This window comes from Chrysochloris asiatica, unplaced genomic scaffold, assembly GCF_000296735.1.
Source record: "Chrysochloris asiatica unplaced genomic scaffold, ChrAsi1.0 scaffold00024, whole genome shotgun sequence".
NCBI classification, from domain to species: Eukaryota; Metazoa; Chordata; class Mammalia; order Afrosoricida; family Chrysochloridae; genus Chrysochloris; species Chrysochloris asiatica.
In genome coordinates, this window is record NW_006408542.1 from 3,820,059 (window position 1) to 3,833,121 (window position 13,063).

The window sequence follows — 13,063 nt, forward strand, 5'->3', positions numbered from 1 at the left end:
TGTTAAATGTCAGGTGACTGTTAGCTAACATATCTTGACAAATTCAAGATGACTTGGCAGTTTGGCAACTAAATAAAGAAATGTGTCCATGGCTAGTACTCAGTCAAAAAAAAAAAAGTATCAAATAAATAACATTATTTTCTCTTTGTTCCTAAAGGGAGGACAATAGATCACTGAAGTGGGAGTCAAAAAGCTGGAGTTTTAGTCTTAGCTGTAGGGTGTGTGTCCCTTGCCTTTAAAGAGCAAGTGAAATAATACACAAAAACACTTATTTAAAACATTACACCAACTCTTAACAGGACCCTTTTAACACCATAATGATGAGAATCATCTTAACTACATAGACACTATAAAAAAAATCATCTTCCACATAGGAAGAATATGATTACTTACTTTAAAAGAGTTTAATAATTTTTACATATACACTTTTTTCTTTGGAAGTACATATAACTTTTCAGAAATAAATACAAACCATAACCATTTGAGTTGTATTTACAAGAAAGAACAATTTGTTGTCCTTATTCTAGCCATTTATCTAATTACCATATTTAAACTACACAAAAACAGTCGTTTGGAAGCAGATCTGTTAACTGGAGGATTCATCAATGACAATCAAACCCACTAGCTACTCCTGGGAAACCCCAGACAGGGTTGCTATGAGTTGGAACTGAACAGATGGCACTTACCACACCACAACATAAGATGAGGATTAACACCAGGGAAGTATGCACTCCTTAGAACAACCAACCATACAAGATCAAAAGGGTAACATATGCCCAGGAATAAAGCTCAGACTGCAGGAAGTGACAGGACAGTCAGGGTATGCATTATAGTAAGTCCTGGTGTAGCACTATAGGATTAGCACTGTACCGCAAGGCCAGTTTGAACTGAAAGGTCGGTGCTTCAAACTCACCAGTTGCTCCTCGAAAACCCTACAGAGAGGCTCACTAAGAGTCGGAGCTGACTTGATGGCACTAGACAATAACAATAGCAAAGTGTTGATAGGACCACAGAAACTTTAACAGGCTAAAAACTTTATTAAATGGTGTGCATTTGAAGCCTACAGTACTTAGTACAATGCTTTTCATTATGTGGCATTTTGTATATGCTGATATAGGCAGCATCTCACCTGAGGAAATGGCTCTGCTGATGCAAGCAGCACATTTTCTGGCTTTAGATCACAGTGCACAATATTCTTAAAATGGAGATTCCGCAAAGCAACAAGTATCTGTTATTGAAGAAAGCAGATATTTTTTTCAATGCCTGGACAAACTATAATTAAACCCCAACCTAACTCTTTGACCAGTGTAGTAATTAGAAGAGTTCATTACAGTTCATCAGTATTTAACTGAAAGTGTTATTTTGTTCTTCAAGATTAATAATTCCCACCATACCCCAATATGTGCGCTGGTGGCATAGTGAGTAAACAGTTGGATTATTAACAACAGGGTCAGTAGTTAAATACACCAGCCGATCTGTGGGAGAAAGATGAGGCTTTCTGCTCCCTTTTTACAGTCTCACAAACCCTATACAGGGTCACTATGAGTCAGAACCAACCCAATGGCAAAAAAAATTTCCTTAGTTTTCACTCTGCAGCTTCAAAAGAAAACATACCTGTGTGACCATGAATTTAGTAATTCGTTCTGGAAGCCGACTTTTTTCGCTGGACAGAATCATTTCTAACATATCTCCGTGCAGCTTTTCCATGACTACAAAGACTCGTTCTGGGGTTTCAAACATACATTCCAGGTTTACAATCCCAGGATGGTGCAAATTCTAAACAAAGATACAGGATATTTATCTGCCCAACTCAAGGAGAGAAGGAACTTTACTATGCAAATATCTAACACTGTGCTACAATTGGCTGTATGGCCTACATGATACATAGAGAAAGGAGTTTAGGAAAAGTAAACAATAAAAACAATGAAATTACAATAAAAGCTACAATCAATAAAAAAAGATCATAGATTCTACTGTTTTAAAATCATGTGTGGACACACTGAGGGGAAAAAAAGTCTTCCCAATTAGATTGCACAATTGTTCCCTTTCAATTTACTGTTTCTTTTCCCATTTCTTATCTTTGAAAACTTCTGACACTGCTCCAATTTTATGCAAACAGGCTGGCTTAAACATTGATTGCCAAACTAATTTTAAACCAATTACATTGCACTTTGGCTGTTCAGGGCTGTATTATATTGGTAAAGGCCTTTGTTCAAGCCTCTTTCAGGCTTAAAGTCTTTCTATCTCCATCCTTCCATATTTCTTGAACACTAGTATATTATACAAAGATAAAAGCAATGTGTTTCTGCTTATTAAAAAACAATCTATCTTACATTCTACTGGTAGAAAAGTCTTTTAACACGTTAGTCTTGCTTAAAAATCTTCAATGGGTCTTTATTTCTGAAGATAAAACTCCTTTAACTGGATTTCAAACCCTTAATTTTTTCCTATTCAATCTTCTTGTTAAGTGCTGTTGAATCAGTTCTGACTCACAGTGACCCTATATACAGTTTCCAAGGAATGGTTAGTGTGTTTGAACTGCCTACCTTGTAGTTAGTACACCAGTGCTTATCCTACACGAGGAATCAATTTTAAATATGCTCTATTGGCTTAAGTGATTAGAACAGTTTTATTCCGTAGTAACATTTTTTTTAATGCATTTATCATCAATGTGGGTGCCTAGTAATGTTGGGAGTCCTGATGTGGTGTGTAGGATCAGGACTGAACTGCTAACCACAAAGCTGGCAGTTCAAACCCACCAGCTGCTCCTTGGAAACCCTGTAAGGGTCGCTATGAGTCAGAACCAATCAATGGCACTTATCAACAATAACTTACGCTGTGAGCAATTTTTTTCACCCAACATTTTGTTGAGTTCCATGCTCTAAAACGTATTTTTAAATCCAAATTAATCTCTCAATTCCCACTTCAACTAACTTAAGTTTAGCCCCCATTATCTCCTTAGCTCCCATCATACTTTTGCCTAATAAAAAGTTCCATGAGAGACACTGAATCTTAGTCATCTTAGCCCAATTTTGTGTTACGGTAGGTGTTTTCAATAAAGGTTAGAAAATGAATTAAATAGCATGTATGAAAATGCTTACTAAGCAATTTAAGACAATTTAATGACAAGGTGTTCTAGTGGCATAATAAAAAGTGACAGTATTTTACAGGAGATGAATGTAAGTAAAATCAGCAAGGCTAGGCACCACAGTGGTGGGTGGTGATACCCTCAGCACCTTAAGAGTTAGAAGTAAAGTGTAGCTGTCTCCTCTGCTATACTTGTATGTTGTGTTTCTTTCTTTACCCATCTTCCTTAAAAAGTACATGTGTACACTTAGGAGCTCTTAACCACTCCACTTTTGCTTTGATTAGAGTACTTCTACCTCTTGCTAAGCATTGCTTTGATTGTGCGTTTTCTTCAGGGTTATACTGGTAAAGCCATGTTTCATCTCCTGTTACAATTCTTGCAAGAAATGCTTTAGGGTCTTGATCCCAGTAATTTAAAATTTCCATTGAAAGCTCTGTTCATCTGCAGCTGATCTGGGGCTACAGTATTGGCACACTGCGAGTTTGCTCAACTTTAATTTTTCAGTCAGAATTGCATAAGGTAAACCAAGTGAAATCTATGGTTTTCACTGTTGTTTTTGCTGTTAACTGTCAGTCCTCATAAATTAGGACACAAACAAGCTTGCTTCCTTGCAAACTGATACAAATGGTCTGCCACTGTAGGCTTCTTCATCAATATTGTTAGTCCTGTCTTAAAATGAGTTATTCAATTGTATATGGATTTCTTTGGGGACAATGTCCCATAAACATTTCGTAAAACATCAATGATTTCACCATTCTACCCAGTCTTCCCAACCTTCACCATAAATTTGATGTTTGTTCTTGTTTAAATTTTAGCAGAATTTATGTTGCTGTGATCATTACATTAAAAAACAAACAATATATTATGGATAGCATTCTATGTAAGTAGATTTATTCAGTAAGTACTAACAAAGCATTTGCTATGTGTCTAGTACCATGCTGGTAGCATGGATTATCAATGAACAAAATTGGCAAAAGATCCCTAGTCTCATGGAACATACCTATTAACTCTAGTAGATGACATAAATACATATGAAATAAGTAAGCAAATTACCTAGCATGTGAGAAGGCAAGACACGCTAATGAGAAAAGAAAAGGTAGAGTTGGGTAAAAGCAGTGCAAGGTTGAGGTAGGAGGTTTTAGTATTAAATAAGATGGGGAAGGTCTCATTGAAGAAATGCCATTTGACAAAATCTTGAAGATAAGGAAATATGTCCTGCAGATATGAGTTAGGGGACTGGGAAAGTGGGGGATCGGGAAGCAGGAAGAAGCATTCCAGGCAGAGGGAACAGCTAAAGCTAAGGCCTCAGGACAGCAGGGTATCTGACATCTTTGAGGAGTAGAAAGTGTGTCAGTGTGGCAATCATTTGGGAAAGAGATTCAATTTGTTAAGTATGGTGTCTAGTTTTTGGTTCAGTTTAGCAAAGTAGTCATTGTTGTTAGGTGCCATCAAACGACCTTATGTACCTTATGCACAGCAGAACGAAACATTGCCCAATCCTGAGCCAGCCTCACTACTGTTGCCATGCTTGAGTCCATTCCTTTTTCTCTGACCCTCCACCTTACCAAACATGATATCCTTCTCCAGTGACTGGTTCCTCCTGACAATATATCTGAAGTATGAGAGACAAAGTTTGGCCATCTTGGCCTCCAAGGAGCACTCTTCCAAAATGGATCTATTGGTTATTTTGGTAGCCCATGGCACTTTCAATATTCTCCTCCAACACCATAACTCAAAAGCATCAATTCTTCTACGGTCTTCCTTATTCACTGTCCAGCTTTCGCATGCATATGAGGCTACTGAAAATACCATGGTTTGGGTCAGGTGCACCTTAAGTCTTCAAGCTGACATCTTTGCTCTTCAACACTTTACAAATGTCTTGTGCAGCAGATTTGCCTAATGCAATACGTCCTTTGATTTCTTGACTGCTGCTTCCGTGAGTGTTGATAGTTGATCCAAGAAGAATGAAGACCCTGACAACTTCAATCTTTTCTCCATTGATAAGAATGTTGTTTATTGGTCCAGTGGTGAGGATTTTTGTTTTCTTTACATTGAGATGTAATCTATACTGAAGGCTGTGCTCTTTGATCTTCATCAAATATTTTAGGTCCTCTTCACTCTTCACTTTCAGCAAGCAAGGTTGTATCATCTGCATATCGCAGGTTGTTAATGAGTCTTCCTCCAATCCTGATGCCATGCTCTTCTTCATATAACACAGCTTCTCGAAGTATTTGCTCAGTATATAGGTTGAATAAGTACGGTGAAAGAAAACAATCTTGTCACACACCTTTCTTAATTTTCAAACATTCAGTGTTCGAACAACTGCCTCTTGGCCCAGGTACAGATTCCTCATGAGCACAATTAAGTACAGTCATAGGCATCCCAAAATGGAATGTGCTAATTTCTATAGAGCCTATCACCAAGTACTCAAGAGAGCAGCTTCATGCTCCTGGTGCCAAGCTTAGATCTTTTCTAAATCAATGAATCTATGATTTTCCTTCCTGCCACGTGACAAGCCAAAGCTGCAGTCTCAATCATCTGCTCATTCTGATGTACAGAAGAAAAAGTAAGGATGCCACCAGAGATCAGGATCACCAGTGTTTCAGCCCATCTTTTAGACTTGCTCCACGAGGACTATATGAAGAACCAGGGCAACGATGAAAGAATAAAGATGATATAGCTGGGGGCAGGGAGTAGGGTTTGAAGCATACAGGTATGTGAATATGTGTAGTAGAGTAGAAAGAATAAGTGGGTTTGGAGACAGATTTAGATTCAAACTCTGGCTCTGCCAGATTGACAAAGTCTTGCTGCTGAGCTATACTGAGAATGTATTTGCCTCCTCTGAGCCTCTTTACCTTCACTACAGCAAAAGATAAAGTACTTAAGTATGGTAAGGGATTCACCAAATATAAAAATATAAATATTTTTTGTAAACAGTTTAAAAACAATCTATAACAATAGCGTTGTATGAAATTTAGGATTAAATAGTATATGTGGAGACATGCTACTATCATTTAATTCTATTCCCAGTAAAGCAGTGTTAATAAAACTGTGTTTATAATACTAGGAAGTATAGAATAGTGTTAATAATACTAGGGAGTATAGAATAATATGATGCAATATAATATAATATAGTATGAGATTCCTGGGGTGGTGCTGTGGGTTAATGCGCTGGACTGCAAAGTCGGTTTGAACAGCAAAGTCGGCGGGGTGGTTCGAGCTCACGAGCTACTCCTTGGAAACCCTATACAGGGTCACTAAGAGTTGGAACAGATGCAATTGCACTTAACAACAAGAGGGTTTCAAAAAGTTCATGATAAAACGAAAAGTTAATGGAATTTTTCTGATTTTTTTGAAGCTCCCTCATATATTATTATAATCACAATAAAGCTTTTCACATTGTACAGTATCTGAAGATTCCTAAATTTAGTTATTATGATGCATAGCTGATGATATTGGAAGGACCAATGCTTCAGTAATTAGTTCAGAGCTACATTTGTGAACAAAATGTCAAGGAGAAATCAGCCTTAGAAATATATCTTAATTGTAATTTTTGGTTGGATAATGAGAGAGATTCCAAAACGAGGTCTAAAAAAGATATCTAGGAATACTTTTATACTCTAATACAGAGTGGTAAGTCTAGTTAGTAAATGTTCTATCTAAAGGTAGCTAGCTTTGTAGAGGAGACAGCTTTGAGGTGACCATAGGCACCTTTTGGACACAATCTTTTGACACACGCACCTTTCAGACACAATCTTTTGATTATCATTCCTCTGAAAAAGAAGTGAGGCAGCAAATGCAACCACTAGAGACCAATAATGTAATAAATGTACAATTCTTTATTTGTTTCTAAGTTTCTTACCTTCTCCTCTAAGAAAGCATAAGCTCAGTAAGCTGTGTCTTCTTAAATTTCATTCAAAGTAAATAGGATTCTGAAAGCATTAACTGCAACATCACTGTGATTTCTTAAATGTTATGCAGTAGGTACACAATGAATTAATAAGACTTCTGTATACTGTAATTAAATTTACAGGATATATAGAAAAATGATCCAAGGATCAAGATAAATTTTACTCTTCTCAATAATTCCCCAAAGAGGTGATTATGTTGTTGTTGGTGGTTATGTGCCATGGAGTCGGTTCTGACTCAGTTTCTGAGGCTGTAAATTTTTATGGGAGCAGAAAGCCTCATCTTTCTCCCACAAAACAGCTGGTAGTTTCGAGCTGCTGACTTCAAGGTTCGCAGCCCAATTCGTAACCACTACGCTACCAGAGCTTCTTATGTAAGATAAATAATGTAATAAATGTAAAATTCTTTTATTGTTTCTAAGTTTCTTACCTTCTCCTCTAAGAAAGAGTTAACCACTAGATAAATATAAAAACAAAACAAATTTATAATTTCATAGTATTTAGGGCATGCTAATATATTTTAAAAATATAATCTTAATAGACTGATCCATTACCAAATTGAATATTAAAATTTTTGAGTTAATCTAGCATACCAGCTGTAAGAACTAGGACAGGTACAATAGCCTTATCAAGTGTGGAGGCAGAACTATAAGCACAGTTGAAGCTATTGTAGTGATGAATTTTGAACAAATTTTGAATTTAGAATGAAATTTTTCTCTTTTACATTTTAAGGCGTTTAACTATGTACATGTAAGGCTGTCCTCATAACCCTAAGATTACTAGAATTCTGGCTTTTTAGAGTTAAGCAATAGTCAATTCAGATGCTTATAGCCTTTTACTGAGTCAAACAGTTGTTACATGAAAACATACCAAAATATAATTTTCTTATGAGCACATTAAACAAAGATTCAAAAACTTACAATTCAAAAATTAAATCTAATGCAAAGCAACTTTTGTTTTACCTGTAAAATAGCCACTTCATTACGGAGTTGACTTTCCTGTTTTGTGGGGAATCTCATTTTATCAATTACTTTAATAGCCACGTCCCTTCCAGTTTTTCTGTGTTTTCCTATTGAAAGACAAAGGAAATAAAAGAAAAGGAAGTAGCAGCAGCAGCAGCAGCAGCAGAAGCAAGCTGACAGTTCAAATAAATACTGAAATCTTGACCAGGAAATTGTCCACAGACTGAAGTTTACATGAGGGTAATATAAAAAGTATTGCTACTGCTGAGAGCCTGCCCCCGGCATATTTATTCCAGGGTTTTTCCGAAGGCGGGTGCGGCGTTGGCGATTAAGGGATTACACAGAGTCATGGGTCATGATAAATTCAAAATCTTCTTATTACATGCTTTATTATTATTATTTCTATGGCTACTCTAATACTCTACTTCTCTCATTCTTTACTCCCCTGCTCATCTCTTCTGCTTCCTTTCTCCCCTCCCCTGCTCCTGTTTTCCTTCTCTCCTCTCCCCTCCTGCTCATCTCTTCTGTTTCTTTTCTCCTTTCCCCTCCTTCCATTTCTTTACAGTCTCCTTCTCTACATTACTTTTTTTTTTCTAACTACTACTCCTAATTATCTACATTAGTACTTTCACTACTCCACTCCCCTGCTTCTTCTCTACATTACTCCCTCTATCTTCCCTCCATTCTTGTCTCGTCTCCTATCCACCTCATATTCCTTCTTCTCTCCCTACTTCTTTCTGCTTCTACTTAATTCTCTCACTCTTGCCTCTACATCTCTTACCTCTCTCCTTTTTTCCACTTCTTTCTTCTACCTCCTTTCTTCTACTTACTCTTACCTCTACTTCTTGCCTCTATTCTTACTTACCTCTACACTTCTACTTACTTCTACTTCTTTCTTCTACTACCTTTCTTCCCTCTTTCTTTGTTCTATCTTACAACCCCCTTATATACCATTACAGAAAACATTGCATTCATAGTAATCAATGACATCAAGGTACAATCTATCTTGGGGCACATTCCTCATGATTTACAATTCTTAAATTTACAACAGGGATGAGAAGTTACAGCAAAGACATTATCTCAAAGCATAGGAGACATTCAGGTGCCTTGAAACCTTTTAGTTAAACATTTGTTCCTACATAAATCTATTCTTTTCTCTGAGACGCAAGTTAACCTTCACATGTTTCTTAACCTTTGTCTGTTAAGTCTTGTTAATTTTAGTTGTTAGGTGCAATTAACTCTCCATTAACTTCTTCCATACACTATCTGTTTATAGCCTACAAAAACATCACTTATCAGGGAAACTGAGGCTATGAAAAACAACTTCTCTAATTTACTGATCATTAATTTAAGAAAGTCTAAGTCAGACTTTTTATTTAGTATCTGTATATACCCATAGCCTTTATCTACAGTCTAATTGTTTTTAGAAATTCTTGTACCCACAGCCCTTATTTATGGCTGTAGGATTCTTTATTGCCTTAAACTAAGGCTACAAGGAAGAATGTTTACAATCACTAAACCTAAGCTGGCAGTAATTCAATTGACAAATCCTGTCTCCTAGCAGGAACATTGTTAATATAAGTATTAAAACTACCTATGATTACAAGTTGAATAAAATGTAGCTAATGTGTGGCTTCTAACTTTTAATGAAAATTTACTAAAGTGTAGGAGAGTCAAAAATCTAAAGTAAAAGGGATACTAATAAAATCATGAATAAATCAAAATGATTCAACAAGAGAAAAATTTAACTAGGGGTCTGTGCATAAAAAATAATTAAACAACTTTTTGTGGCTCTGCCATCCAAAGAGAAAAAGAAAGAAAAAGAAAAAGAAAACAAAAGAGTTCATTGTTGCTTTGCAAAAACAATGAATTCTTCATGCGCAGGTTCCCCCGTGTCTCATTTCTTTATTTCAATTCCTCGATTAATATGTCTCAATTTCTTCATTTTAATTCCTTAATTAATTATGGCTGTTGCCATACATAGAAATCTTTACTGAATAAAAATAGCAAAATGTAAAGCCGTTGTTTGTTGACATATCCTTCATTAGGCCTATACACTTCTGAATTTGTTGTTTCCATCTCTCTAACCCTTTTAAAACTACACAATTTGTTTATAGTACATAAAATGTGCAAAATGCTATAGTCACTTACCTCCATAAACAATGCCAAACTGGCCTGAACCAAGAACCTCATCAGCAAAGATTTGGTAAACAGAACTGATGTCCTATTCAAGAAAAAGTAAGCAATTAATATAATGTATTCTTCACTTCTATAAAAGAACATTAATAACTCCTAACTCTTCATTCATATTTGAGCTATGGCACTGGAGAATATTGAAAGTGCCATGGTCTGCCATGGAAGAATGCTCCTTGGAGACCAAGATGGCCAAACTTTGTCTCTGATACTTCGTACATATTGTCAGGGGGGACCAGTCACTGGAGAAGGATCTCATGTTTTGGTAAGGTGGAGGGTCAGAGAAAAAGAGGAAGACCCCCAACGAGATGGACTGGCCAAATGGCAGCATCGATGGACTCAAGCGTGGCAACAGTAGTGAGGTTGGCCCAGGATCGGGCAGTTTTCGTTCTGCTGTGCATAAGGTCGCTACGGGTTGCTATTGACTCGATGGCACCTAACAGCAACAACTCTTCATTCAAACACTCAGGTACAATTTTATTTTTAAATAAGAGGTAATTAATTTTTATAAAGTATACATTTTTTTTTTACAGAATAGAAGTTATTTATATTACGTTCCAGGAAAGGTTAAGCCCAGTTTTTATACTATGACTAGTAATGTCCAAATATAATGCATTTTTCAAGATAATCTTAGTAAAAAAATGAACAAAACAAAAAGCTGATTTATCAAATAGTGATCTAAAAAAGTAAGTAACATGGAACAATTAAGGAAAGTCTTCCTTATTTGATCCTTATAAAAATATCTGATAGCTTTGATTTGAAAGAAAAACTCAAGTTCCTTCTGATTTTGAATGTCTGAGGAGAAGTGCTAGAAAGTCTGTAACTCAGATCCACTCATGAATCTCCTTTCCTCTTTTTGCTCCCTTGCTTCTTTCTCTCCCTTCATTCCTACCTCTTTGCCCTCCATCACTAAGTCAATTCTGTTTTTGGTGGTGGTGGTGGTGGCTACTGTTAGAAAATTCATGGAGGGCACTCTGTCTCTCTCCACTGCTTTTCAGTTAAGGTCTCCCTTGTGTTTGGGCATGCATACAGGCCTTTCAGTGTACACAAAAATATCTTGTGACTTGTTGCTGTTGTTAGGTGCTGTTGAGTTGATTTTGACTCACAGTGACCCAGTCCACAATAGGATGAAACAGTGCCGCATGTTATACTGTCTTCCTAATTGTCATGTTTGAGCTCATTGTTGTTACCACTGTGTCAATCTATCTTGTAGGGGGTTTTCCTCTTTTTTTGCTGACTGTCTAGTTTCTCAGACATGATGCTCTTTTCCAGTGACTGACTGATCCCTTCTGATAATATGTCCAAAGTATGTGAGACAGTCTCACCATCATCATTTCCAAGGAGCATTCTGGCTGTGCGTCTTACAGGACAAATTTGTCTGTTCTCTTGGTAGCCTATGGTATTTTAAAGTATTCTTTGCTAACAACATAATTAAAATACATTGACTCTTTTCTGGTCTTCATTATTCATTGTCCAGCTTTCATATGCATATGAAGTGATTGAAAATACCATGGCTTGGATCAGGGGTACCTTAGTCCACAAAGTAACAACTTTGGTCCTGAACATTTTAAAGAGGTCTTCTGCAGCTAATACACTATGTCCTTTGATTCATTGACTGCTGTTTCCATGGGTATTGATTGTGGATCAAAGTAAAATGAAAGGGTTGTCAATTTCAGTATTTTCTCCATTTATTTTGATGCTATTTATTGGTTTAATTGTGAGGATTTTTGTTTTCTATACATTGAGGTGCAGTTCATACTGAAGGCTTAGTTTTTGATATTCATCAGTAAGTACTGTGAAGTACTCTTTGTTTCCTACTAGCAAGATTGTGTCATCTGCACACCACAGGCTAAAAAATCTTCCTCCAATTCTGATGCCACTTTCTTCGTCATATAATCCAGTTTCTTAGATTACCTGCTCAGTCTATTAACTGAGTAAGTATGGTGTAAACAAATAATCCAGGCACATGTTTCCTAATTTTAAACCATTCAGTGTACCCTTGTACAGTTCAAATGACTGCCTCCTGGTCTATGTATAAGTTCCTCAAGAGCACAGTGAAGTGTTACCATTCTTAATGTTATCCATAAATTGTTGAGATCCAGACAGTTGAATGCCTTTGCATAATCAATAAAATCCAAGTAAACATCTTTCTGGTATTCTCTGCTTTCAGTCAAGATCCATCTGATGTCAGTAATGGCATCCTTTATTCCGTATCCTCTTCTGAATCTGGCTTGAATTTCTGGCAGCTCCCTGCCGATGTACTGCTGCAGTTGTGTTTGAATTATTTTCAATAAAATTTTAATTGCATGTGATATTAATGCTACTGTTTGATGTTTTCCATGTTCCATTGGGTCACTTTTCTTTAGAATGGGCACAAGTATGGATCTCTTCCAATCAGTTGATCATGTAGCTATCTTCCAAATGTAGGCCAGTGAGTGCCTCCAGCACTGCAGTAATTTGTTGAAAGATTTCAATTTATAGTCCACCAATTCCTTGAGCCTTGTTTTTTGCCAATGCCTTTGGCATAGCTTGGACTTCATATTTCAATACTGTTGTTGAGTGCCGTCAAGTAAGTTCTGACCCATAGCGACCCAGTACAGGGTTTCTGAGGAGTGACTGGTGAGCTTGAACCTCCGACCTTGCAGTTCAAACGGCTTTGCAGTCTGGCGCATTAACCCACAGCGTCACACCAGGACTGCGTACGGCTGGTTCTTAATCATATGAAATGGCTGAACATCAATCTATTCTTTTTGATACAGTGATTCTGTGTATTCCTTCCACCTTTTTTTTTTTTTTTTTGGTATTTCCTGTATCATGCAATATTTTGCTCATGGTGTTGCTGGTGGTGGTGTGCTGTGGAGTCGGTTCTTCAATATTGTAAATTGAGACTTGAATGTTTTCTTCAGTTCTTT

At 36.7% G+C, this 13,063-nt stretch overlaps 1 protein-coding gene across 1 annotated transcript in view; it reads right to left on the reverse strand.

Annotated features, from left to right (window-relative positions):
• Window positions 1–13,063, reverse strand: part of PRKD3 (protein kinase D3) — a 118,096-nt gene that overhangs the window by 5,358 nt on the left and 99,675 nt on the right. The window contains exons 12-15 of the mRNA XM_006839364.1: window positions 10,110–10,182; window positions 7,959–8,065; window positions 1,615–1,776; window positions 1,130–1,228 (exon numbers count right to left, since the gene is read on the reverse strand). Of these exons, the coding sequence (XP_006839427.1) occupies window positions 1,130–1,228; window positions 1,615–1,776; window positions 7,959–8,065; window positions 10,110–10,182 (441 nt within the window). The remainder of the gene's footprint in view (window positions 1–1,129; window positions 1,229–1,614; window positions 1,777–7,958; window positions 8,066–10,109; window positions 10,183–13,063) is intronic.